This window comes from Aquarana catesbeiana, linkage group LG04 (assembly GCF_042186555.1).
Source record: "Aquarana catesbeiana isolate 2022-GZ linkage group LG04, ASM4218655v1, whole genome shotgun sequence".
NCBI classification, from domain to species: Eukaryota; Metazoa; Chordata; class Amphibia; order Anura; family Ranidae; genus Aquarana; species Aquarana catesbeiana.
In genome coordinates this window covers 17,323,489-17,351,057 of record NC_133327.1, presented here as the reverse complement: position 1 = coordinate 17,351,057, position 27,569 = coordinate 17,323,489, and the positions used below count along the sequence as shown (strand labels likewise).

Sequence of the window (27,569 nt, the reverse complement as noted above, 5' to 3'; positions counted from 1 at the left end):
AGGATCACCAGGGATTTTGCACAAGGGAAGCAATACAAAGAGAACAGGATACTTTCTCATACAAGTACATGGTACAGCAAGGATATACCAGGAATAGGAAATGTTGAGGTGACATCTTCTTTATTCTTCCACTCTTTAGACAGGTAAATCATGATATAAACATGTTTTGTCTTTGTATTTGCTCTTTTGGCTCCGGGGGGGACCAATAAAGAAAATTACTTTGGTTAACTGAAAAATACATTAAAGAAAAGACAGAAAAGAACTGTAGACTGTAGCAGAATTTCTAAGCAGCATCCACATCAAATTGTCCACCCACGGTCCCCCGGAGAACAATGGAACCGACTAATCCTTTATATACACGCCACAGCGCACAGATAATTCCGCACACCCTAAGCGCAAGTGATCAACAGATTAGGAACGTGAGACATGCGTTGCAATTTACGGGATGAAACTTCCTTAAAGCTGAACTCCGGCTCCAGCGTCAACTACGGCTAATATAGTAGTGGTGGGATCGGGGCTGGGGCAAGGGAGGGGCAGGAGGAGAGGATGCCCCAGGCGCAGTGTTTTCATATGGAGGGCTGTGGTGCACTCTGTATGTGGGTAAGAGAATTGGAGGCAGACTTTACAGAGGAGAGAGGTGTGATTTGTCATCTTCGCCCTAGGTGCTGGTTGGCTTTCTTCCGGCACTCACTGGGTGGGGTGTGTCTGACTTCTGGCCTTCTCTTAAGTCTTGTAAAAGCTCCTCTCCTATACTGAAATGGCCTACTCTGATTTCATTGCTTCTCACAGTGTGCATTAAAATCGCAATAAGCGTATATTGATTGGTTTGCACAAAAGTTACAAAAACGGGATAGTTTTATGGCATATTTATTTATTATCTATTTAATTTTTATTAGTAATGGCGGCGATCTGCAATTTTTAGCGTGACTGCGACATTATGGCGGACACATCGGACACTTTTGACACTATTTTGGTGATCAGTGCTATAAAAATGCACTGATTACTGTGTAAATGACACTGGCAGGGAAGGGGTTAAACACTAGGGGGCGATCAAGGGGTTAAGTGTGTCCTAGGGAGTGGTTCTAACTGTGGGGGGGGGGGATGGGCTACCACTGACAGGACAGCGATCACTGCTCCCGATGACAGGGAGCAGTGATCTCTGTCATGTCACTAGGCAGAACGGGGAAATGCCTTTTTTACATAGGCATCTCCCCGTTCTGCGGCTTGGTGACACGATCACCGGGAGACCGGCGGACATCGAGTCCGCGGGTCCCGCGAGCACAGTCACGCTGTACGCGCACGTGCCCGCTAGCCCCGCCAATTAAAGGGCGCGTACAGGTACGCCCATTTGCCCACCGCTGCCATTGTGCCGATGTACATCGGCGTGCAGCAGTCGGCAAGTGGTTAATGCGTGTCTCCACAGTAATAGACATAATTTGTATTCAAATTGGTAGAATCCAAAAGAACATGTTATAGGTAGTATATAAAAGTAGCATAGAAGGCATCAGATAGCTCGACGCGTTTCGTTGCTACGTTGCCACTCTTCGGGAACAGATGCGGTGTAGATGTCTATAGAAGTATTAAAGGTAAGTATTAGATAGGATAATAATTAAAAGGAATAATACAAGAGTAAGTCCCCCACTCATACTTACAGACCAATCATGAATCTGGGCACGGGTAATGGAGGGCAAGGGCCAGCCGGGTGGGTCATTAGCCCCGGGAGCTGAGGCGGTGATCCCCATAACACAGATAGAATAACCAACATAAGAAGGCACTCCCCGGGAAAGGAACCCCCCATGGATGGTGGTGGGGAGTGGAAGCCACATGTAGAAAGCCCATCTATAATTAATAAATATATATATATATATATATATATATATAGTGTGTTAAAGCATAGGAATGTATATATAGAGGCGACTGATACTTTGATAAGAACTGATTTTGACTTGTAATCAAAAAGTGCCAGAAAAGGGCTAGTTACTAATAACTAATTCTGAACTTGGTCTCCTTATCCATCAGTGTCATGTCTGCAGAGGACGCGCACTCACGCAGAAGAACGACTGTTCAAGAGCCTATTCAGAGGGTATAATCGATGGTCCAGGCCAGTACCAAATACCTCAGATGTCGTCATTGTCAAGTTTGGATTGTCTATTGCCCAGCTCATAGATGTGGTGAGTGCAATATTGATCAATACTCTAAAATGCTAATGTCCTTCACGATGGCCAAAGTATTTGGGCATATGTATCCCTTGTCTCAGGTTAGCTTTGAGGGGCCAATCCACTCGAATGGCATTACTGATCACTAGAGATGGGCCGAACACCGCCCCTGTTCTGTTCTCAGCAGAACTCCCGAACAGGGGAACTGTTCTAACCCGAACGGCAAAACCCCATTGAAGTGCCCATTTTGAAGGCTTAAATGCAAATAATTGGCCATAGAAGGGGTATGGGGGTCAGGGTACTGCCCTGGGGGACATGTATCAATAAAAAAAAATTACTAAAAACAATATTTTTTTCAGGAGCAGTGATTTTAATTATGCTTAAAGTGCAACAATAAAAATGAAAAATTTGTTTATGTATAGCGCCTGGGGGGTCCCCTTAATGTGCCTGTAAACTGACGCATCTGTAGCATGCACAAAACATGCTACAACAGAAATTACATTTCTAAAGAAAAAAAAGAGTCAAATCACATTTAAAATGACTCGCAGTTGCAATTTCCGACACCCGGCTATTGAAAAAAAAAAAGAAAAAAACGGCATGGGTCCCCCCCGGTCCATACCAGGCCCTTCAGGTCTGGTATGGATTTGGGGGGGAACCCCATGACAAAATTGAAAAAAAAAAACGGTGTGGGGGTCCCCCCAAAATCTACACCAGACCCTTATCCAGGCATGCAGCCTGGCAGGTCAGGAAAGGGGAGGGGGGGTGAGTGAGTGCCCCCTCCTGAACCATACCAGGCCATATGCCCTCAACATTGGGGAGGTGGGTGCTTTGAGGCCAAGGGGACAAGGGCCTCTTCCCGACAACCCTGGGTTGTGGTTGTCGGGATCTGTGGGTGGGGGGCTTATCGGAATCTGGAAGCCCCCTTTACTAAGGGGGCCCCCAAATCCTGCCTCGCCCCCCCAATGTGAATGGGTATCGGGTACACAGTACCCCTATCCATTCACCAAAAAAGTGTACAAAAGTAATACAAAAAAGTAACACAAGAGAATTTTTGACAAACCCTTTTTTAAAAAAAAAAAAAAAAGTGTCCCTCGATGTAAATTCATCGTCAATCCCAGTCTCGCCGGACCCGAAAAATAAAAAAAATGAAAAACACTTTTGGCTCCCGCGGTTTGCTTACTCTGTGCTTTGACATTTCTTATATAGGCAAGGGGCAGCGGCACCTGGCTATGTCACCCAGTGGCACCGCCCCTTCTGACATCACGTGCCGTCCCTGCCCCAAAGCACCCACCCCCTCATGTTGAGGGCCTGGTATGGTTCAGGAGGAGGGGGGTGCTCGCCAGACTGCATGCCTGGATAAGAGTCTGGTATGAATTTTGGGGGAGACCCCATGCCATTTTTATTTTCATTTCGCTTTGGGGCTCCCCTTCAAATCCCTCCAGACCCAAAGGGGGGAAACCCATTGACAGCTGACTCATCGGATGTTAACCACTTCAATACCAGGTACTTATACAACTTCCTACCCAAACCAATTTTCAGCTTCCAGCGCTGTTGCAATTTGAATGACAATTGCGCGGTCATGCTACACTGTACCCAAACACATTTTTTTATAATTTTGTTCCCACAAATAGAGATTTTTTTTGGTGGTATTTGATCACCTCTGCAATTTTTATTTTTTGTGCAACAAATAAAAAAAGACTGAAAATTTTGAAAAAAATTAAGTTTTTCTTCGTTTCTGTTAAAAAAAAATGTACATAAGTATGTTTTCTCCTTCAATGACGGGCACTGATAAGGCGGCATCAATGGGCACCGATGAGGTGGCATCAATGAGGTCGCACTGATGAGGTCGCACTGATAGGCACTGATGGGCACTGATAGGCGGCACTGATAGGTGGCACTGGTATGCGGCACTGATGGGCACTCATAGGCGGCACTGATGGGTACTTATGGGTGGCACTGATGGGTACTTATGGGTGGCACGGATGGGCACTGATGGTCACTGATAGGTGGGCACTGATGGGCATCGATGGGCACTGAGAGGTGGCACTGATGACACCGATGGGTGGCATTGTTGGGCATCACTTGTCTGATCTGCTGCATAATGTTGCCAGTCAGTGTCCATTTGTGGGCACTGATTGGCATATATTTGGCATATTTTTGTATATGTGGATGACCATGGGGTACGTACCTGGCCATCCACATGTTGGGGGCTTCCCTGGTGGTCCAGTGTGGGCATCCGAGGGGGGGCTGCGCTGCTAATGAATCAGCGCAGACCCCCCCCCCGTCAGGAGAGCCGCCAATTGGCTCTCCTCTACTCGCGTCTGTCAGACGCAAGTGAGGAAAAGCCGATCAACGGCTCTTCCTGTTTACATTGTGATCAGCCGTGATTGGACATGGCTGATCACGTGGTAAAGAGCCTCCGCTCTTTACCGAGATCGGTGTAGTGGTGTGTCAGACTGACACACCGCACTACCGATCGCCGCGATGCCTGCCCCCACGGGCGCCCAGTCAGGATAACTGAACCACCACCCAGCTGTCATTCTGCTATAGGCCGGCTTCCCGGCCCCACTCCTTAACAACTGGCTTACACTGCGCCCTGATTGGGCAAAGCTTTGCCCAATCAGGGGGCGCAAAATGCACTGTGCAGTACTTAGTGCATTGCAGGGTGTTCGTCGGGGCGTTTCTCCATTCTCCCCATTATCCATCAATGTAAGGAGCATTATTCCCATTATCCACCAATGTAAGGTGTATTCTTCCCACTGAACACCGATGTAATTGGTCAGAGAGAAGAATGGAGGTCAGTGGGAAGAATGCTCCTTACATTGGTGATCAGTGGGAAGAATGTTCCTTACATTGGTGATCAGTGTGAAGAATGTTCCTTACATTGGTGATCAGTGGGAAGAATGTTCCTTACATTGGTGGTCAGTGGGAAGAATGTTCCTTACATTGGTGATCAGTGGGAAGAATGTTCCTTACATTGGTGATCAGTGGGAAGAATGCTCCTTACATTGGTGATCAGTGGGAAGAATGTTCCTTACATTGATGATCAGTGTGAAGAATGTTCCTTACATTGGTGATCAGTGGGAAGAATGTTCCTTACATTGGTGATCAGTGGGAAGAATGTTCCTTACATTGGTGATCAGTGGGAAGAATGTTCCTTACATTGGTGATCAGTGGGAAGAATGTTCCTTACATTGGTGGTCAGTGGGAAGAATGTTCCTTACATTGGTGGTCAGTGGGAAGAATGTTCCTTACATTGGTGATCAGTGGGAAGAATGCTCCTTACATTGGTGATCAGTGGGAAGAATGTTCCTTACATTGATGATCAGTGTGAAGAATGTTCCTTACATTGGTGATCAGTGGGAAGAATGCTCCTTACATTGGTGGTCAGTGGGAAGAATGCTCCTTACATTGGTGATCAGTGGGAAGAATGTCCCTTACATTGGTGGTCAGTGGGAAGAATGCTCCTTACATTGGTGATCAGTGGGTAGAATGCTCCTTACATTGGTGATCAGTGGGAAGAATGTCCCTTACATTGGTGATCAGTGGGAAGAATGCTCCTTACATTGGTGATCAGTGAGAAGAATGTTCCTTACATTGGTGATCAGTGAGAAGAATGTTCCTTACATTGGTGATCAGTGAGAAGAATGCTCCTTACATTGGTGATCAGTGGGAAGAATGTTCCTTACATTGGTGATCAGTGGGAAGAATGTTCCTTACAATTTTTATCTCCCCCCCCCCCCCGAATTACCCTTCCCAACAAAAGTCCCCTCCCCCTAACCTTGTCGTGGTGCCCCCCCTCTGCCTCACATGATACCACTGTGCCCAGGGCAGCCACCCCTCCTGCCCACTCCTTGTCTTGGGGTGGAGGCCAGTCTGGTGGAGTGGGGGATCATAGGCAGGATGTTATTGCATGCAGTCCACCCTAGGTAATGCCCACATACGACTTTTGATACACTTTTCTTTTTCTAAATCTATAGCTTTTTTGAATAAAGTCCCTGGTAATCCTGCCATGAAGGTCTTTATTCAAGCACTTCCTGTTATAGGGTGACAATGCTCAATGCACTGCAACACACATAACGTGGGCTGCAAAGTACCACATTGGAAAGGGTTGAATGGGTGCAGAACCTTTGCCTCTAAGAAGCCTAGAAAACCATTTGGCCGGCTTTGGGTGTTACTGTACGTAGTAGGTACCATGTGCACTGATGTCTTCATAGAAGTGCGCTTCCCCAACACATACCGTTTCATAGTCACCATGGCAAATCCTTGAAGTGAAGGTTTTATTCTGAGTCAGTCCGGTGTACACAATTACCCAGCAATGTGGATTTATCTCGTAATCCCGCACATAATAAGGATTCAATTTTTTTTTTTTTTTTTTTATACGTTATCAAGCAGTACAGAAGGAGAGGTGATAGAAAATGGATAAACAGCCATTGTGTGCCTAATACCGCCAATACACTTCCATAGTAACAGAATGTGAATAGGTAGAAGGCCAATGCTTTCTGCACATTGCGCCACACCATATCCCCATGCAGCAAATACCGTCCATGAAATGGATTTTAGCCTTTCAGCAACATAAGATGGTTTCCACGTGTGATGCTGTGTTCAGGATTTCAGGGAATTTATTTGCTTTCAAAAAAATTAACAAAGTTACTTTTTTGTTTACTTGTTTATTTATTTTATTTTTTTTTTTATTTGTTTCATTTTTTTTGCTTATTTTTTTGTCTCACTTCAAATCACTTCTTGTATAAACTTAGTCTCTGCATAATGTTGTATACAATATCATCTTATAATCTACCAATGAATATTGGGACATCAGGCATTACTCTTTTCTATGGTGCCTTGCTCATCATGTATGTCATTTCTCTGGAATACCCACAATAATAAAAAATAATAATTTAAAAAAAAAGTTGAATTTAGTTGCATAAACTTTTTTTGTTGTATTTATTAATATATATCATAATTTATTATAATTTTTGTAATTATTATAATTTATCACAATTTATCATTATTATTATGTTCAATACAATAAAACATATGATGATATTTTAATATGATAATAATATAATATAGCCCTGTTCCCTTTATTTCTTTCTGCATTAATATTGTTATCAATTATTAATAATTCCATTGAAATCAGTTTGTATCCGCCTTTAACATTTTTAAGAGACTTATTTTTGATTGATTAATAATATATTTTATATATATATATATATATATATATATATATATATATATATATATATATATATATATATATATATATATATATATATATATATATATATATATATATATATATATATATATATATATATATATATATATAGTGTGTGTATGTATATATATATATATATATATATATATATATATATATATATATATATATATATATATATGCTAAAATTATAAAATAACAATAATGTAAACATAGGCAGCACAATACATAATGTTTTAAAAAATTAAAGTTTAATTTCTTTTGTATATACTTTTTCTGTTATCCAAGCAGGGCCCTCTTAACCCTCTTGGTGCTATATAAATCCTGAATAATAATAATAACCATCATTTTAATTATTATTATTAATTAATTACCTTAAAAGCAGTTTGTATCCAACCTTTACATTTAACCTATTATTTATATATTTTTATTTTATATTTCATGCTATGAATTTTATGCTGTGTGCATGAGTCCTCAAATTTTTTTTATATTTGCATAGAGCACTAATCGCTATAATTCTTCTTCTTTCCTATTGCTGTTACCATGAGTACATCACCTTACCTGCTAATTTTCCATGGACATCTCACATAGTTTATCTCAGCGGCTATACATTAAGGGAGACGTGCCTTTTTTGCCTGTACTGCAGATCTGTGAGTGCTGAATGTGTGAACAGGCAGTGATTAATATGAAATAAATCCTACACAGTTCAATACACGTGTAATCTATCAATTACTGGTGTGTATGGCGTTCACTGCGGCTGTCATGTTCAGTAAAGGGAACAAAGGAGGATGAGGAATATGGAGCATTGGATAAATGAAGGCTGACCTGCGTGACATTGCAGTGCAATAATTTTGAGTAATCTACATGTTATTCCACAAATGCATTGATAGCAGTAGGTGACAATCAAATGTACACCATTTCGTAACATATCTTCATTAGTTTAAAACTAGTTTTATTGGTTTCATGACATAGATCACTGTTTCTCAAGTCATGGTACCCTTTAAAAGTATGCAAAATCTACTCCAGTCTAAAACTTAAAAAAAAAATGTAAATGTTAGTCTAGGGTGGTTGCACAAACTGTCATGATGAAATTAATTTCACATGAGAAGCCCATAACATCAGAGGTCCCCCACATCACATCAGAGGTCACCCCAATTACATCAGAGGTCCCTCCTTCACATCAGAGGTCCCTCCTTCACATCAGAGGTCCCTCCTTCACATCAGAGGTCCCTCCTTCACATCAGAGGTCCCTCCTTCACATCAGAGGTTCATGCTTCACATCAGAGGTTCATCCTTCACATCAGAGGTCCGTTCTTCACATCAGAGGTCCACCTTTACATCAGAGGTCCCCCACATCACATCAGAGGTCCCCCACATCACATCAGAGGTCACCCCAATTACATCAGAGGTCCCTCCTTCACATCAGAGGTTCATCCTTCACATCAGAGGTTCATCCTTCACATCAGAGGTCCGTTCTTCACATCAGAGGTCCACCTTTACATCAGAGGTCCCCCACATCACATCAGAGGTCCACCATCACATCAGAGGTCCCCACATGAGTCTAGGGTGGTTGCACACAACTGTCATGATGAAATTAATTTCACATAAGAAGCCCATCACATCAGAGGTCCCCCACATCACATCAGAGGTCACCCCAATTACATCAGAGGTCCCTCCTTCACATCAGAGGTCCCTCCTTCACATCAGAGGTCCCTCCTTCACATCAGAGGTTCATCCTTCACATCAGAGGTTCATCTTTCACATCAGGGGTCCACCATCACATTAGAGGTCACCCCGATTACATCAGAGGTCCCTCCTTCACAACAGAGGTCCCCCACATCACATCAGAGGTCACCCCAATTACATCAGAGGTCTGTTCTTCACATCAGAGGTCCCCCATCACATCAAAGGTCCCCATTACATCAGAGGTCCCCCATTAAATCAGAGGCCTCCCCATCACCTAAACGGTCCCCCTTCATATCAGAGGTCCCCCATTAAATCAGAGGCCTCCCCATCACATCAGAGGTCCCTCATTATATCAGAGACCTCCCCATCAAATGATAGGTCCTCATTCACATTAGAGATTATATCAGAGGTTCCACATCACATTAGAGGCCCCCTTTCACATCAGTGTCCCCCAATCACATTAGAGGTCCCCCATACCATTAAGATCCCCCTTCACGTCAGTGTCCCCCCATCTCATCAGAGGTCCCCCAGCACATTAAGATCTCCTTTCACATCAGTGTCCCCCCATTACATCAGAGGTCCCCCCCCCATCACACCAAGATCTCCCTTTATGTCAGTTTCCCCCATCACATCAGAGGTCCCTCCATCACACCAGAAGCCCCCCTTTAAATCAGAGATCCCTGCATAACATCAAAAGTTCCCCTTTACATCAGAATTCCTGCTTTTATGCCAGAGCCAGAGGCCATCATTACATCAGAGGTCTCCTTACACACTATAGTCCCCCAATCACATCAAAGTCCCCCCTATACATCTGAGGCCCCTTTATCACCACAGGGTCCTCTTATCACAGCGTCCGAGGCCCCCATCACATTAGAGCCCTCTCTTCACATCAGATTCCCTATTCACGTCTTAGGCCCACATCACGTCAGAGGTTTCCCTACACAGCAGAGTCCCCCCGTCACATCAAAGTCCTTGCTATACATCAGTCACTACAGTTAGAGTCTGTGAAATCAATAGTACACAAAAGTAAATGTATACACTCCTAATACAAGGCAAATTCTGATGTATAGGGGGACTCTTATGGGAAAAGTGGGGCTTCTGATGTGAGGAGGGGATTCCGTGATAAAGGGAACTTGCTGAAGTGATGGAGGGACTCTGATGTGATGGGGCAAATATGATGTGATGGTTAGGGGACTGTGACGTGATGGGGGAAACAGATAGTCTTATCACCCTTTTAGCCCTGTTGACCATAGTGGTAGACCTTTATTCAGCTAATTATAGCAACTATAGTGGCCCATTTGTTTTTCTGTTAGATGAATGATAATCAGTCATTGAGGACCACTTAATGACCCCTGACTTCTTTGAAGTAATTGTCAATGCCTATAGTACCTATACACAGAATGCTCTGAAAACACTCCACTGCCAGTGGGATGAGCGGCTCTGACACTCCAAGGCAAAGCTTTCAGTTTAAACATGACTTGTGTTATTGGCGTAAGCAATAGACCCAATATGTCACCTTTTGTTGTTTTTCTTCCTTCTTCTCAGGTCATTACCTCTTCCAATTTTTTTTATTTATTAAATTAAATTTGAACTATGCTTGACATGATACCTTATGGGAATGGTCTGTATTATGTAGACGTGTGCATGTTGTAAATCTGTATTATATGCTATAAGTCTCTACCAAAATACCGATCTGTAGTCATACTTTCAATGTTTTTCAACCATTTAGGTTTATTTCCTGGAGTGCCGCGAGAATTAGACCCAGTTTGCTCTGCATCAGAAATGGATGAGAGGACTCTGTGATTTGGTGGGGGGTTCTGTGGTGATGGTAGACTCTGATGTGATGGATAAATTCTGATAAGATGGGGGGACTTTGTCAGGGGGTGCTCTGGTGTAATGGGGGGGGGGCCTCTGAGGTATAGTGAGGACTTAGATTTGGTGGGGGGACTCTGATGTGTAGGGAGACATCTGACATGATGTGGGCCTAAAACGTGAACAGGGAATCTAATGTGAAGTGAGGGCTCTGATGCTCTGATGTGATGGGGAACCTCGGACACCTGTGGTGATGGGGGAATCTGTGGTGATAGGGGGGGGGGGCATCAGGCCTCTGATGTATAGGGGGTACTTTGATGTGATGGGAGGACTATAGTGTGTAGAGAGACCTCTGATGAAATGGTGGTCTTTGGTGTAAGCAATAAGATAATTGTTTATGCTTGAAAATAGATAGTTTGTCAACTTGAAGTGAGTTTCTTGGACACAGATTATATTTCTAGGGTTTTTACCAGCGTCATCTCAAAGGGCTTTATGTTTGTATGAGCTGTTCAGTCCTTTAGCATTCATTGACCAGCATTTAAGTACCATGTTTGTGATGGTGGTGAGTCAGTTGTGAAGTGGCTGAGTGTTTGTTCTAGATGGAATGAAAGGTCTAAATACCTCTTATGGCCCTGTGACGTAAAGAAACCGCTGTTGCAAATGGAATTCAGCATCCTCCTGATTGCAGACTGCCATAAACCATAGAGTGCAAGGTCATGTCATCTTGAAATACTTGAGGAAAAAAATGGAAAACAGCTGGTAACAAAACACACAAGAAGGACCAATGTAAAGAACATGAGACTCTTGGTTCGATCCCATAGACTTCATAACATCGCTGTTAAGAATAAGAAGGAAGATGAGTAAGTGCAGCATAATCACAGCATAATTCAAACGTTCATATTTGTCAGTATCGAGTTGTAAACGCACAGAGGGAACTGAGGGCATCAATGCAATTGGTAACAACAAGGTTGTAGGCTCATTCAGTTGGACATCTGCTAGTAGATCATGGGTTGTGGTTGTTGCTTTCATCTTAAGGGTAAAAGCCCTATTTTATGTTGAAGACAGCGGGAGCATCCCCATTTTTGGTTACTAGCAGTTTGAAAAGCTACCCCCACCGCTATCGAATTTTGCAGTTGCCTAATGCTTTGGTGAGTGGCAGCAGATGTTTTCCTGCTAGGACTGTGCTTGGGAAAGGTCAATGTAGGGTGTTATCCCTATATATGGGTCAGTCAGTGGGAATACTTGCAATAACATTTCTATCTGGGAGATGTGGAGGTTTAGCCAATGTCTTTAAAGTCAATCCTTAACGTTGGTGTCGGAGGTCACAATAATAACCCTCAGCATTGGCGTCAGTGGACACAATAATAACCCCCAGCATTGGTATCAATGGGCACAATAATAACCCACAGAATTGATGCCCATGACTGCAATATCAAAGCCCCAGGACTGGTGTCTGTGGCTGCAATTCTAACCCCCAGCATTGGTGTCTGTGACTGCAATAATAAACCCAAGCATTGGTGTCAGTGGACACAATAATAATTCCCAGCTTTGGTATGAGTGAACACAATAATAACCTCCAGCATTGGTATCAATGAATGCAATAATAATGCCCAGCATTGACATCAGTGGCTGCAATAATAACCCCCTGGACTGGTGCCAGTGGACACAATAATAACCCCCAGCATTGATATCAGTGGATGCAATAATAACCCCTGGCATTGGTGTCAGTGGACACAATAATAACCCCATGGACTGGTGCCAGTGGACACAATAATAACCCCCAGCATTGATATCAGTGGATGCAATAATAACCCCTGGCATTGGTGTCAGTGGACACAATAATAACCCCATGGACTGGTGCCAGTGGACACAATAATAACCCCCAGCATTGATATCAGTGGATGCAATAATAACCCCTGGCATTGGTGTCAGTGGATACAATAATAACTCACAGAATTTTTTTTATTATTATTATGCAGGATTTATATAGTGCCAACCGTTTACAACATGAAGGCAGACATTACAGTTACATTACAATTTGGTACAAGAGGAATCAGAGGACCCTGTTCGTTAGAGCTTACAATCTAAGAGGGAGGGTCAATTGATACAAAAGGTAATAGCTGTGGGGGATGAGCTGATGGAGAAAGTAAAACAGTGTATTAGTTAGAAGCAGGATAGGCTTCTTTAAGGAGAAGGGTTTTCAGGAACTGTCTAAAGATGGATAGATTGGGGTAGGGAGTTCCAAAGGATGGGAGAAGCTCTGGGGAATTTCTGGAGGTGAGCATGGGATGAGGTGACAAGGGAGCTAGAGAGCAGGAGGTCTTGGGAGGACCGAAGACAGCGGCTTCGTTGGTATTTTGAAACTAGGTTAGTTATGTAACTTGGGGGCAGAGTTGTGGATGGCTTTGTAAATTATTTTTAGTACTTTGAATTTTATTTGTTTGGTGAGTGGAAGCCAGCGGAGGTATTGGCAGAGAGGGGTGGAGGACACTGAATGGTTGGTAAGGTTGATGAGTCTTACAGCAGCATTTATTATGGCCTGAAGGGGGGATAGTCTATGTAAAGGTAATCCAATGAGGATGGAGTTGCAGTAGTCGAGAGATGACTAGGGAGTGAAATAGAAGCTTTGTGGTGCCATTGGTTAAAAAGGGGGGTAAACTAGAGATGTTGCGGAGGTTGAGGCGGCAAGATATGGACGGGGATTGGATGCCTGAAAGGACAGTTCAGAGTCTAGGGTTACCTTTAGCACCCTGGCATGTGGGGACGGAATGATAGTTGTGCCATTAATCTTGACAGAGAGATCAGGGGAAGTGGCACATGGGGGAGGAAATATTATGAGCTCGGATTTAGATAGATTCAGTTTATAGAAGTGATGTGACATCCAGACTGATATGTCTGTTAGTAAATTAGTGAAGCCTGAGAAGACTGATGGGGTGAGCTGAGGTGTAGAGAGATAGATTTGGGTGTCATTGGCAAATAAGTGGTAGCAGAAGCCATGGGAGGCTATTCGTTGACTCAGGGAGGATGTGTAGATCGAGAATAGTAGAGGTCCAAGGACAGAACCTTGGTGGACCCCAACAGTAAGGGGAGTTGGAGCGGAGGAAGTGGAGTTGTAAGTGACATTGACGGTACGGTGAGATAGGTAATATTTGATCCAACAGAGAGCGCAGCCATGGAGTCCAAGCAAATTGAGTTTTTTAAGGAGGAGGGGGTGGTCAACTGTTTCAAAAGGCAGCAGAGAGGATTAGTGTCAGTGGAAACATAATAATAATAACCTCCAGCATTGGTGTGAGTGGACACAACAGTAACACCCAGCATTGGTGTGAGTGGACACAAAAGTAACACCCAGCATTGGTGTCAATGTATGCAATAATAACCCCCCGGCACTGGTGTCAGTGGACACAATAATAATAACCCCCAGCATTGGTATCAGTGGATGCAATAATAAACTCACACATTGAAGAAAGTGAACACAACAATAACCTCCAGCATTGGTAACAGTGGATGCAATAGTAAACCCTGGCATTTGTGTCAGTGGATACAATAATAACCCACAGCATTGGTGTAAGTTGGCACAATAACCCCCAGCATTGGTAACAGTGGATGCAATAATAGCCCCTGGCATTGGTGTCAGTGGATGCAATAATAACTTACAGAATTAGTGTCAGTAGACACAATAATAACCCCCAGCATTGGTGTAAGTGCACACCAATAACCCCCAGCATTGGTGTCAGTGGCTGCAGAAATAACCCCCAACATTGGTGTCAGTGGCACTATTATAACTTTTCCTCACTCTATCCAAAAACTGGTATTGGCAAATATGGAAGCCAGGGTCAGATTTCCATCACTGGAGTTTGTAGGTAGGTAAGCAAAATTGAGAGCTTTCATTCGCCAAAATTGTGGTGAAAACCTGGTGACTTTTCATCATTTTAATTTCAGAAAAAAAAATTACAATTTTGTTAAAATACATTGGAATCAATGGGGTGATATTAAGATGGTTTTTGGTGATGTCGATATATGGTGTGTCAGGGCAAGTTTGTGAAGGATTTTTAGGGTTGTCCCATTTGATGGATGCTATTTGAGATTCATTTTGGTGATTTTTAAAGAGTCCCGTGGACTTTAAATGGCTCATAAGAGTAATGGAAGGTCATTTTAAATATACTGGCCCTTTTGTGGAAAAGTAATGGATCTACAAGATCAGCAGGTAATAACACTCTGTTACGGGGGGATTTCAGAAAAATAAAGACTGTTATGGTAATACTACTGACAGAATGTATAATATATGTCATTTTTCCCCATAGATTAGGATGGGTGTAGAGGAGCGCTCGGTATGGAAGGTAGTCACATTTGAGATTGTTATTATACATGTTTATTGAAAGTCGCAGTTCACAGCTGATGAGTGAACCCAACACATTTCGGAAGAAGTGCCCCCTCTTCATCAAAGCTGTGATGTGGGTGTGATTGGAACTGACCTGGAACTGGAGGTCAACTATGATAGAAGCCCTTTAGATCCTTTATAATTATAACCCTCACCATTACAGGTCTAATGAAGGGGGGGGGGGGCAATTTCCTGAAGAGCATTGGCTTTACTCATCACCTGTCAACTGTGAATTTCAATAAAAATATATAATACCAATCTCAAGTTTGACTACCCTCCATACCAATCAGGGTTGTAATGGTGGAGGTTCTCTGTCATTTGACAGAACTTAAAGGGTTTCTATCGTAGTTGTCCTCCGGTTCAAGGTCAGTCCCAATCACACCCACCATCACAATCCTGATGAAGGGGGAAGCACTTCCCCTGAAACGCATTGGCTTTACTCGTCAACTGTGAGCTATGAATTTAAATAAAAATGTATAATAATAATCTTGAGTGTGACTACCTTCCATATTAATCAGGGCTGTGATGGTGGGGGTTCGCCATCATTTGACGGGACCTAAAGGGTTTCTATCATAGTTGACCTCCGGTTCCAGGTCAGTCCCAATCTCACCCATCATTACAGCCCTGATGAAGGGGGAGGAACTTCCCCTGAAATACGTTGGTTTTACTCAGCACCTGTGAAATGTAAGTTTCAATAAACATTTCTAATAATAACCTCAAGTGTGACTACCTTCTATACTAAGTGCACCTCTACGCCCATCTGAATCTATCTTGGGGAGCGTATTTCCGTCGCTGCCAGAGGGGCAGCAGCAAAGACCCTAACACGGCAAGGAGGTATCTAATCTTCACCATCCACATACCTCCTTGAAGGACAACAAATCCTAGATTACCCCCAGGGACACCAGACTGCACATTGGTCCAGAGCTGTCACATATGCAATGTAGCACCCTCCTAATATGGGATGCATTTTTGGCTCCTCTGTAGTCATTGGAGCAGCTATTGATTTCTTTGGGCTGTTCTTTTTTTTCACAGGCTGCAGGTTTGGTTGTTTCCCCCTGCACTGGAGGCTCCCAGAACATAGAGGACTGGAAAAGTCAAATAGGCAGCCTGAATATTTATTGTGCTTCAGCCAATCCTTAGGGAGGTGTTCCCAGTAGGTAGCTGGAGAACATAAATAGTCTACGGCCTGGTCTAATCCTGCTGTAGACGCTTCCTGTCTCAGGGGCTGCTGCCCCTTTTGAGGAAATTCTGCTGAGGTCTGCTGCTGGTCCTCAAGTTCCCAGCTATAGCAGAGCTGGGGGGCCTAATTTTAATTACTTCTAAAGCTAAGGATTTGTGTCTGGAGGACCCATTGAAGAGTGCCTGGTGGGAGCTGAGAGGCGTGTAGCTCCCATGGGAAATTGTGAGTTCTGATTCAAGCTCAAGACCCTAGTGGCTGTGAGCGGTTCTACTCTTGGTGGCCTGCCATAGCTCTTCCTCTACGGGGTCTCAGTTCAGGTTTTCCCCTTGAGTACTGGTTTAGAGACTGCTCAGGGAAATGCTCAGGGAAATGCGTCTTTCTGTTACCAGTCAGCATTTCTGGAGTATCCCGTACCACCCCAACCCCTCTCCTGTTACAAATTCTACCAGCAATAAATCATAAGAAAGACATTCCCTAGACCAGTGATGGTGAACCTTGGCACCCCAGATGTTTGGAACTACATTTCTCAGGATGCTCTTGCACTCTGCAGTGTATTTGAGCATTGTGGGAAATATAGTTCCAAAACATCTGGGGTGCCAAGGTTCACCATCACCACTTAGACTGTTTAATGGAGCCAGAAAGAATGGACTGTTGCCTGTGTGAATGGTGGCCTCTGCACTGTTTTGGGAAAGAACCAGTTAAATTTAGCGGCTCCTATGGGAGGTGCAGCATATTGTATTTTTTTCCCCATAGACATTTAGGGGACTATTTATAAAAATTAAAAAAAAAAAACATGTTTAGCATTTGCACACCTGTCCTGAAAAATCTGTGTAATGTGTCTAATATGTTTATTTCCTATGATCATCAGCTCCATCTGGTGGCCATAATGTAAAATTTCTTTGAAATACCTTTAATCGGGAAAATACTGCTTTATGGCCACTAGATGTAACTAAAAATCATATGAAAAATCATATAAGACATATTATGGTAATATTTCATGGCAGCTGTGCAAATGCATGAGGCATTCACACAGTTATTATTTTTTTTTTTTAAATAGACCCTTTGTGTATAGCAACTTACTATAAAGACAGGGATTTCAGTACTTAAACCCCTTCAATCATGAAGCCAAATTCCTATGTTATTTAACAGGCAACCTATTTACGTTGTCCTTTTTATTGTGTGTTGGTAAAATGCGGAACACTAATTCTACAAAATCACAGCGCAAGGCATTACATTTTTTTTTTTTCTTTTTTTCCTCCTTCATCGATGGATAAATACATTGTCCACTGAATGCCTCCTCACGTTGTCTCATCCTGCCAATTACAGCAATGTTAATGGACACTTGTTACATTGCAACAAAGGAATTCCGAGTCCCAGAGTTCCGCTGTTGCTAGGTTACCATCCTCTTTGCAACTGTCACTCTCTGATCTGCCTACTGCAAGGAAAGTAACTTCCTCCCAATGATCCACACACATTAGGAAAAGTAATAAATAATGACCAGGTATTAATATTACCTCCTCAGCTCAGCACACGCTTGGCTGGACCCCGAGTACAAATCAACAGATATAATAAATATGGAAGCTGCCTTTTCCATCCTTTCATTTTACAGCTATAAATATTAATAAGCCCCCCCCCCCCCCAGCTGCTTTAAGGATTTTGTTATTTATTTATGTCGCCGGGCGCACCCAGCGGGGTAATGAGATATTTGGTTGGGGATCCTCAATTTGTAGATAAGTCATCCTTTTTTTTTTTTCCGTCTGCCTGGCTCAAGTCATTAAATGGGCTTCCTATTTTTATTTCCATCACTCTCTCTTCCTCCTCACTGTAAATGAAAAAAAAATGCTTTCAACGCGCTGGAAAAAAAAAAATGCAGATCTCACAAAGCCCGGCTCCAAGCACAATTACCAGGGTGCCTCAAACATAAATAAGGCTGAGGTCTGGCGGACAGAGAGCGGGCCGGCTGACGGGGACGATAAGGCAGTGGTGGTACGAGGAGAGGCGTGAGATGTTCGGGGACATGCTGTGCTCATGTTGAGTTTGACCTGATTATTGCTGATTTCAATTCAGATATATTTCTTCACTCCTAGATTCATATTTATTTTCAGATGACTAATGTATTTTTATTTTTTTTTCGATTTTGTTAACTGTTTTTTTCATTTGATTACAGGATGAAAAAAATCAAATGATGACAACTAATGTGTGGCTAAAACAGGTAGGCCAAATAAAATGCTAAATTATATTTTTTTATTTTTATTATGTATATATATACTGCATTTATATGGGTGTGTATGTGTGTGTGTGTGTATATATATATATATATATATATATATATATATATATATATATATATATATATATATATATATATATATATATATATATATATATATATATATATATATATATATATATATATATATATACATTTTTTTTATGTACTATATAATTTAATTATTTAATGGTATCCCAGTCTTAGTCCGTAAGGTTCAATATTGAGTTGGCCCACCCTTTGCAGCTATAACAGCTTCAACTCTTCTGGGAAGGCTGACCAAAAGGTTTAGGAGTGTGTCTATGGGAATACATTGAAACTATTTATATATAGTAAAAAGTGTGGGACTTTTGAGGCACAACATTTGAGTAAAAAAATATAACATTTTATTTAATTTCATTAAAATGCAACATATAATAATAATAACAGACTTATTAAAAAATGCAGTCAATTCCAACCACTGCAGTGGTTTGTACAACATAGTCTTTCTGCTCAACGCGTTTCTTGGACATGGTCCTCTTCATCAGGAGCTAACAGACTTTTGTTACAGCCATCTAAATAAAGTGACAAGATTTATTTTAAAATATTATTTTTACATAGTCATATCAATATTAACATAACTCCACATATCATGCCAAGACCCCTCCCCAGGGACTGTGATGTGCACCCAGGTAAGTCCCTCATGGTTTGGCTATATATAGCATGGAAGTCCCCGAGGGGACCCTCTCCCCCCTCCCACCTCCAGTATAGTTTATCTATTTATCTGTTTACTAGTTTCACTGGTTTCCTTAGCTTACATGTACTATGAGTATTGCCTAGGAATTTTAGCATTATTTATTCATTTATATTGCATTGACTCTTGGTTGTTTGGCATGTTTTTGTCAGAAACCATGAATCAGACTGAGACAGAAGTACAGTTAAATCACACTTGTTTAATAATAATAATAAAATAAAGGTAAACAGAGTAAACGTAGTCAAAACATAGCCAGAGTTCAGGAACGGTAACGGATAGTCAGACAAGCCAAAACATCAGGGAGCCAGAGAACAGAGTAGTAGAACAGCAAGCAGGATCTGGAGCCAGAAGGAATGTCAGCCAAGCAACTCTTTAACAGGAACACAGGAGGGTATCTCTAGAGATGTGACCAAGGCAAAGGCAGAGATCATCTGGACTGGACGGCTTAAGTAGGCAGGACTGAGGAGCAGGATATCATCAACAGGTGAGTCACTGTGGAGAGATAGGAGCTGGCAATTAGCCAACAGCTGAGCGGCCAGCTCAGAGAAGGAAGGGCTGAGCCAGCCCTGACAGTACCTCCTCCTCAATGACCCCTCCCCCTCGGAGGACCACCAGGCTTGAGGGGAAAACGTCAATGGAAATCACTGAGGATGACAGGGGCATGTACGTCCGAGGATGAGACCCAAGAGTGTTCCTCCGGACCGTACCCTTTCCAATGCACCAGGTACTGTATGCGCCCACGGAACCTATGGGAGTCAACAATGGACTGTACTTCATACTCCTCATGGTTCTCAACCTGTACAGGGTGAGGACAAGGCACCAAGGTGGTAAAGCGGTTGCAGACCAAAGGTTTTAATAAGGAGACATGAAATACATTTGAGATACGCATATTAGAAGGAAGGTCTAATGCATAAGCCACTGAGTTAATCCTGCGAAGAATATGGAAAGGCCCAATAAACCGAGGTGCGAACTTCAGAAAGGGAACACGAAGTCGGAGGTTGCGAGATGACAGTCAGGCCCTGTCCCCAACCTGGTAGGAAGGCCCAGGCAGGCGTCTGTGGTCAGCATGGAGTTTGTACCTATCATCATTAGCATGTCACAAAGCCTCCTGGACTTGTGCCCAAGTGGAACAAAGACCACGGAGATGCTCCTCTAATGCAGAAATACTCTGCGAAACAAAGAAGTCAGGCAACATGGAAGGTTGGAAACCATAGTTCGCCATAAACGGGGACAATCGGGAAGCAGAATTCAAGGCCCTATTGTGAGCGAACTCCACCCACGGTAAGAGGTCTGACAAGTTGTTATAATGGTCAGAAATATAGCAACGTAGGAATTGCTCCAAGCAGGGGAGGGCTGGCAGCCTTAGGCCTGGGAGCAAGACCAGTCAAATGGCCCACTGAACCACCAAATCAGCTCACCATCCATCTACACCACATTCCCCATACGGAGAGAGAGAGGGAGGGAGACTGCTCCACATTGCCCCAGAGAAAGAGAGACTGCTTGACACTGCCTGCAGGCACCATGAAGCGGTCTCTCTCTGTGCAGGCACTGTGAAGCGGTCTCTCTCTGTGCAGGCACTGTGAAGCGGTCTCTCTCTGTGCAGGCAGTGTGAAGCTGTCACTTTCTGTGCAGGCACTGTGAAGCGGTCTCTCTCTGTGCAGGCACTGTGAAGGGGTCTCTCTCTGTGCAGGCACTGTGAAGCGGTCTCTCTCTGTGCAGGCACTGGGAAGCGGTCTCTCTGTGTGCAGGCACTGGGAAGCGGTCTCTCTGTGTGCAGGCACTGTGAAGCGGTCTCTCTGTGTGCAGGCACTGTGAAGCGGTCTCTCTGTGTGCAGGCACTGTGAAGCGGTCTCTCTCTGTGCAGGCACTGGGAAGCGGTCTCTCTGTGTGCAGGCACCGTGAAGCGGTCTCTCTCTCTGTGCAGGCACTGTGAAGCGGTCTCTCTCTCTGTGCAGGTACTGTGAAGCGGTCACTTTCTGTGCAGGCACTGTGAAGCGGTCACTTTCTGTGCAGGCAGTGATAAGCGGAGCAGTCTCTCAGAGAGAGGCTGCATGATTGCCCCAGAGAGACTTAGAAAAAGAGCTTGCCCCTTCCCCACACCCAATACACAGACCAATGAGACTGCAGGAAGATGAAGACTAAAGACTGTGCTGTCACTGCTGCCACACTAAGCACTACCTGTGGAGTCTGGAGCTTCTCTGGTGAGTGAGCACCACACCACTGGGCAAGCCAAGCAAGCAGAGTAGCTGAGAGTCACAGTGAGCGCAGCAGGCTAAACACGCAAGTCCTGCTGTCTCCCCGGCATGACCACCAGATTCACCAGGGTGCAGGCTCCTCCTGTGTCAATTGCGGGTAGTGAGAAAAGCACATGTAGGCGCACGCCGGAGCACCGGCCAGATTAAGGGCATCATAGGCCTAGTGCTGCAGTGGAGCACATTTAGGAGTGGCAGGAATATGAGGTAAGTAATGTCATATCCCAGCTCTCCTCTTACTGGCCACCCTCCTGTGTTTCCAGGAGCCTGTGCTAGCTTGTGCCCAGACTTGGTCACAGCCCCACAGGTGTAATGCTAGGGAAGCCTGGCACTTGAATTACCAAGCTTCCGTAAGAGCCGTGTGTTGGTGTGTGCTCTGGGGTGAACGTTTCCCAGCCACCAGAATTCAGTGATCACTTCCAGCAGCTATAGCAGCCAGCAGTGATCGCCAAAAAAAAAAAAGACACACTGATTGTACTGAAGTCAGTTGATAGATCGAATTCTGTACAAACAGTCTGCACATAGATTGAAATTTCTGCTGAACGGCAGAATTTTAATCTGTCTATGGTGGCCTAAGTCCACCAGTCTCTAGGTTTAATAATATCCTCAAATCTTCTGAAAGGGGTGCTCCACTTAGGTGTAGAAATTCACTTTGAACTCCACCTTATTTCCATAACTCTCTTTAGGGTACTTTCACACTGAAAGCGCTTTACAGGCGTTTTAGTGCTAAAAATAGCGCCTGTAAAGCGCCTCTCATGCCACCCCAGTGTGAAAGCCTGAGTGCTCTCACACTGGGGTGGTGCGCTTGCAGGACATTCTGAAAAGTCCTGCAAGCAGCATTATTGGGGTAGTTTGGGAGAGGTGCCCTGCCCATTGAAATTAATGCAACACGGGTGGTTTTAACCCTTTCTTCGGCCGCTAGCGGGGGTTAAAAGCACCCCGCTAGTCGGCCGAAAAGCGCCCCACTAGTGGCCTGAAAAGCACCCCACTAGCGATACTAAAACAACGGTAAAGCGCCACTAAAACGAGCAGTGCTTTACCACTACCACCCACACCACCCCACTGTGAAAGTACCCTTAGGTATTAGATGTGCAAACAATAAGGTGAGAGCACATCTAACTCCTACAGAGAGTAATGGAAATAAGGTGGAGTTCAAAGTGAACCGTGCCATTACCTGCAGGGATTGGCATTTAGGGGGTTAAAACAGGCAGGGATAAAATGTAATATCAACTCCTCACTGCCTGTCAAATGCCTCTGAAGAGTTACCTGAGCATGGATCACTTTTCAGAGGAGTGGCAGTGCCTGCTGTAAGTGAATACAAGCCTTTGGGCTCACACAGGTGTGCTGCAGTTTGGCTGCAGTGCGGGTGTACTGGCCGGTTTCACAGTCCCTCAGACTTCTTTTAAGGTGCACATTTTTACTGCATTTTCTGAAAGTGCGCAAAAGATGCAGCATGCAGGACCAGCCTCTGCCAGCCATTTATGTGCAGGAGGGATGGGCTGGGCGGGGCTGTGCTGTGCTCTTTAACACAGACATCGTTTGCTCACAGTACTGGACTTGGCCAGTTCAAGAACTGCGCATGTGTGGTTTTGAGCTGACGACACAGCAGCCTTTGCACAGCATATCAGAGCGGCCCAGGGGGCAATTGCATCCCTGCCCCGCCAGCCCAGCCCGCCCCTGGCTCCAAGAACTGATTGGCTCGTTCTGCAGCCCCATTAGTCTGCGGGTGATACTCAGAGGAGAAAGCAAGCTGAATTCCCAACTGTGCACTAAAGGCTGGACACAAACTGACTACCCCTGTCCGAGATAATCAATTTGGGTAGCCCATGTAAGCGAAAGATCTCCTGAACAAAAATGGAAGCCAGTTCCTTAGAAGTGGGCAACTTCTTAAGTGGAATACAATGAGACATTTTTGAGAACCGATCAACCACCATAAGGATAACTGTGTTGCCCTGGGTGTTGGGTAACTCCATAATGAAATCCATAGACAAGTGGGTCCAGGGCCTCTCTCCATTGGGTATGGGTTGTAGGAGGCCCACTGAAAGGTGTCGTGGAGTCCTACTCTGAGCACACACGGAACAGGCAGTTACGAAGGCGGTTACATCAGCATGTAGACTAGGCCACCAGAATTGTTAGTTAATGGCCCAAAAGAGTTGATTCTTCCCAGGGTGGCCAGCAGCCTTGGGAGAATAGTAAGTCTGGAGCACGGCAGTACTGAGACTCTCTGGGACAAAGCAGCGGTCACAAGGTTTCCCAGGAGGAACATCAACCTGAGCAGCAAGAATTTTGTCACCTAAAGGAGAAGTGAGACTGGTGTGAACCATAGCCAGAATATGATCAGGAGGAATCACAGGAACCGGAACCGACTCCATCTTGGAATTGGAGGAAAATTGTTGTGACAAAGCGTCAGCCCTTACATTCTTAGTTCCGGGTAATTGAAACTAGATAAGAAAAGAGCCCATTGCGTCCTGGGAGTGAGGCATTTAGCCTCAGACAAGAATGTGAGATTCTTATGGTCAGTAAGAATGAGAACCGTCACAGTGATACCTTCGAGGAGATGTCTCCATTCTTTCAGGGCTAAAATGACCTCTCTCTGTCACCAATCTCGTAATTGCACTCCGCAGGTGACAATTTCTTGGAAAAGTAGCCACAAGCATGCATAGTGCTCTCAGAGGTAAGATGTTGAGACAGAAGGGTGCCAACACCAGTTTTAGAAACATAAACCTCAAGGATAAAAAGGTAACGTAGGATCAGGATGTGCCAACACAGGAGCAGAAACAAAGGCAGCCTTGAGACTCAAAGACCTTAAAGTGGATGTAAACCCGAAATTTTTTTTTTTATATATCATACTGTAGAGTATAAGATTTCCTATCATTTAGCCCAGTCTTGCCACACACAGTTAATCCAGCTCTGAGCAATCCTCTTTTTATTGTTCAGTGAGAAAAATCTTGACAAACAGAAAAACTTTGTCAAATCCTCCCCCTTGCTGTGAGTGACAGGTGATTTACATCTCGTGCACTAGCCTAAGACATGCATTATTTTTTAATTCCCTCCCCCACTCCTTTCTTCAGCAGATCTGCAAGGATTGGCTGTTCCACACCTCAGCATGATTTGGCATGCTGAAGTCATGTGGTTACTTTCCTGTCTTTTCACTGGATGTTAGAGATCTTAGCCGAAGTTCAGTGTTAGAAATACACAGGAGAAAATGCATATTGACGAGGAGTGTAGAGGTAGGAGGGTGGTGTCTAATGACATCACGACTCCACCCACCAAGCTCCAGACAACAGACCCACCCACAGAATATGCAGTTTTTCCGGTCTAATAACAGACAGAGGGGAGACATTTGACAGGTAAAGATACATGCAGGAGGCATGTATATCCCTATAGATAACCCCTATGGCAGTAGTTTAGAAAGGATGACATTGGGTTTACATCCACTTTAATGGAACTCTGGAGACCAACTCTGTGGGTTACCATCCTTTCTGGTCATATCAGTCAGGGGCTTGACCAGAGACGAGAAGTTACAAATAAACTTCCGATAATAGTTGGCAAAGCCAATAAAATGCTGCAGGGGATGTAAACCCACGGGTTGGGGCCACTGTAGGACAGCTGAAAGTTTCTCTGGGTCCATTGAAAAACCAGCAGTGGAAATGACATAACCCAGGAATTTAACCTGATCACGATGGAATTCACACTTCTCCAATTTACAATAGAGATTGTTCTCTCTTAGTTTCTGAAGCACACGACAGACATCTGTGTGGTGGCTCTCCAGGGACTTGGAAAATATGAGGATATCGTCGAGATAAACCACCACACATAACTGCAACAAATCTTGGAGGACATAGTTAATAAATTCCTGGAAAACTGCCGGGGTGTTACAAAAGCCAAAAGGCATTACGAGGTACTCATAATAGCCTGTTCTGGCATTAAACGCAGTTTTCCACTCGCCGCCCTCCTTAATCATCACGAGATTACATGCCCCTCTCAAATCAAGCTTCATGAAAACTGTTGCTCCCTTGAGGCGGTCAAATAACTCCGTAATCAACGGATAGGCATTCTTAATTGTGAAACGATTGAGACCCTATAATCGATACAAGGTCTCAGTTCACCACTCTTTTTCACAAAGAAGAAACCAGCACTAGCAGGAGACAAGGATTTGCAGATGAAACCCAGAGAAAGTGCGTCTGCAACATACTCCTCCATGGCCTTATCCTCCAAGATCGACAAAGGGTAAACCCAGCCAGGAGGGGGTATGGCATCAGGTTGAAGGTCAATTGCTCAATCATACAACCGGTGTGGAGGCAAACTACCGGCTTGACCTTTGTCAAAGACATCGCTAAAATCTCGGTACTCCTCCGGCCGGGAGGAGAGTGAAGAGGTGCACAGGACCTTGGCTACCTTCTGGAAGCATGTCTTACTGCATTGTGGCGACCAGGAGAGAACCTCAGCACAGAGCCAATCAAAAGAGGGGTTGTGCCTCTGTAACCAAGGATAACCAATAACCAGCGGAAACTTAGGTGAGGAAATAACTTGGAATTGGATTATCTCATGGTGAAGAGCCCCTACGGCCATGGACAACGGAAAAGCCTCATGAGTCACATGGGCACATAGGCACTCCTGTCAAGAGCCTCAGTGGCAAGTGGAGTGTCAAGCAGCTGCAGCGAAATTGAGTGCTTCGATACAAAGGCAGCATCAATGAACAGGCCTGCAGCCCCAGAGTCGATTAGAGCTTGTATCTCGATGGATGACTCAGCCCAAGAAAGGGCAGGGCTTTTTTTCAGGGGGAACTTGGTGGAACTCAGTTCCACCACCTCTGGCTCAGACCCTTGGGGGGGGCTGCTCACCACAATCACTTGTAAACACAGAAGTCAGGTTTCCGTGTTTACAAGTGGCAGCTCTGCACTCTGTGTGTAACCCCCCTGAACTATGCACTCTGTATGTAATGCAATCCTGGTATTTAATGCCCCTTTAGGACCCTCCTACTGTTCATGAAATTTGACTGACCACACCCACTATTAGATGTGATTTGGAGGGTGTGTTTAGGGGGAGGGGTATTGGGGGGGTCGTGGTTGAGTTCCAGCACCTATTGTTTGAGAAACAAGCCCTGAGAAAGGGTAACCAAAACCAAAGGCTTATCCTTCTGGATAACTGGCATCGAAACAACGCCACCTAAGGTCTGTCTGTGACAGGACCTCAAGGTTCGTGCATTCCCTGGACGGGTAGGACAAGACTTCAAAAAGTGACCTGCCTGGCCACAATAAAGACACAATCTGTCCCTCTTCCTAAGGGTTCTCTCATCTGCAGAGAGACGCATGAAGCCCTCATCTTCACTGACCGACTAGGTACCAGGAGGCATAGGAGGTGAGGGAGGCAAGGGTGGGACTGCAAAGCTCGGAGACAAATGTACAGGAGGCTTCCGCAAGCGCTCCTTAAAAGAGAATGTGGAGTCAATGAGGATGGCAAATGTGATCAACTTCTCCAGCTCAGTGGGTATATCTCGGGCTGCTACCTCATCCTTGATGGTATCTCAGAGACCATGAGAAAAGCAGCCATGAGGGCCTCCTTGTTCCACTCAACCTCTACTGCCAGAGTACGGAATTCAATGGTGTAATCGGCAACAGTTCTTGCACTCTGTTTGATGGACATGGGGCACTTGGCAGCAGAAGCGGAGTGTGTGGGAACGTCAAATACCATTTTAAAAGAAGCCACAAACTCAGGGTAACTCAAGACAACAGGTTTTTGCGTCTCCCATAGAGGGTTTGCCCAGGCCAAAGCTCTCTCAGAAAGCAAAGATATCACGAAACCTACTTTTCCGTGGGAAACACCTGGGGCAGCATCTCAAAGTATATCTCAACCTGGTTGAAAAACCCTCTGCATTGGACTGG

At 44.3% G+C, this 27,569-nt stretch overlaps 1 protein-coding gene across 1 annotated transcript in view; it reads left to right on the top strand.

Annotated features, from left to right (window-relative positions):
- Positions 1–27,569, top strand: part of CHRNA2 (cholinergic receptor nicotinic alpha 2 subunit) — a 127,059-nt gene that overhangs the window by 58,588 nt on the left and 40,902 nt on the right. Inside the window, exons 3-4 of the mRNA XM_073624882.1 lie at positions 2,020–2,171; positions 18,598–18,642. Coding sequence (XP_073480983.1) covers positions 2,020–2,171; positions 18,598–18,642 — 197 coding nt within the window. The remainder of the gene's footprint in view (positions 1–2,019; positions 2,172–18,597; positions 18,643–27,569) is intronic.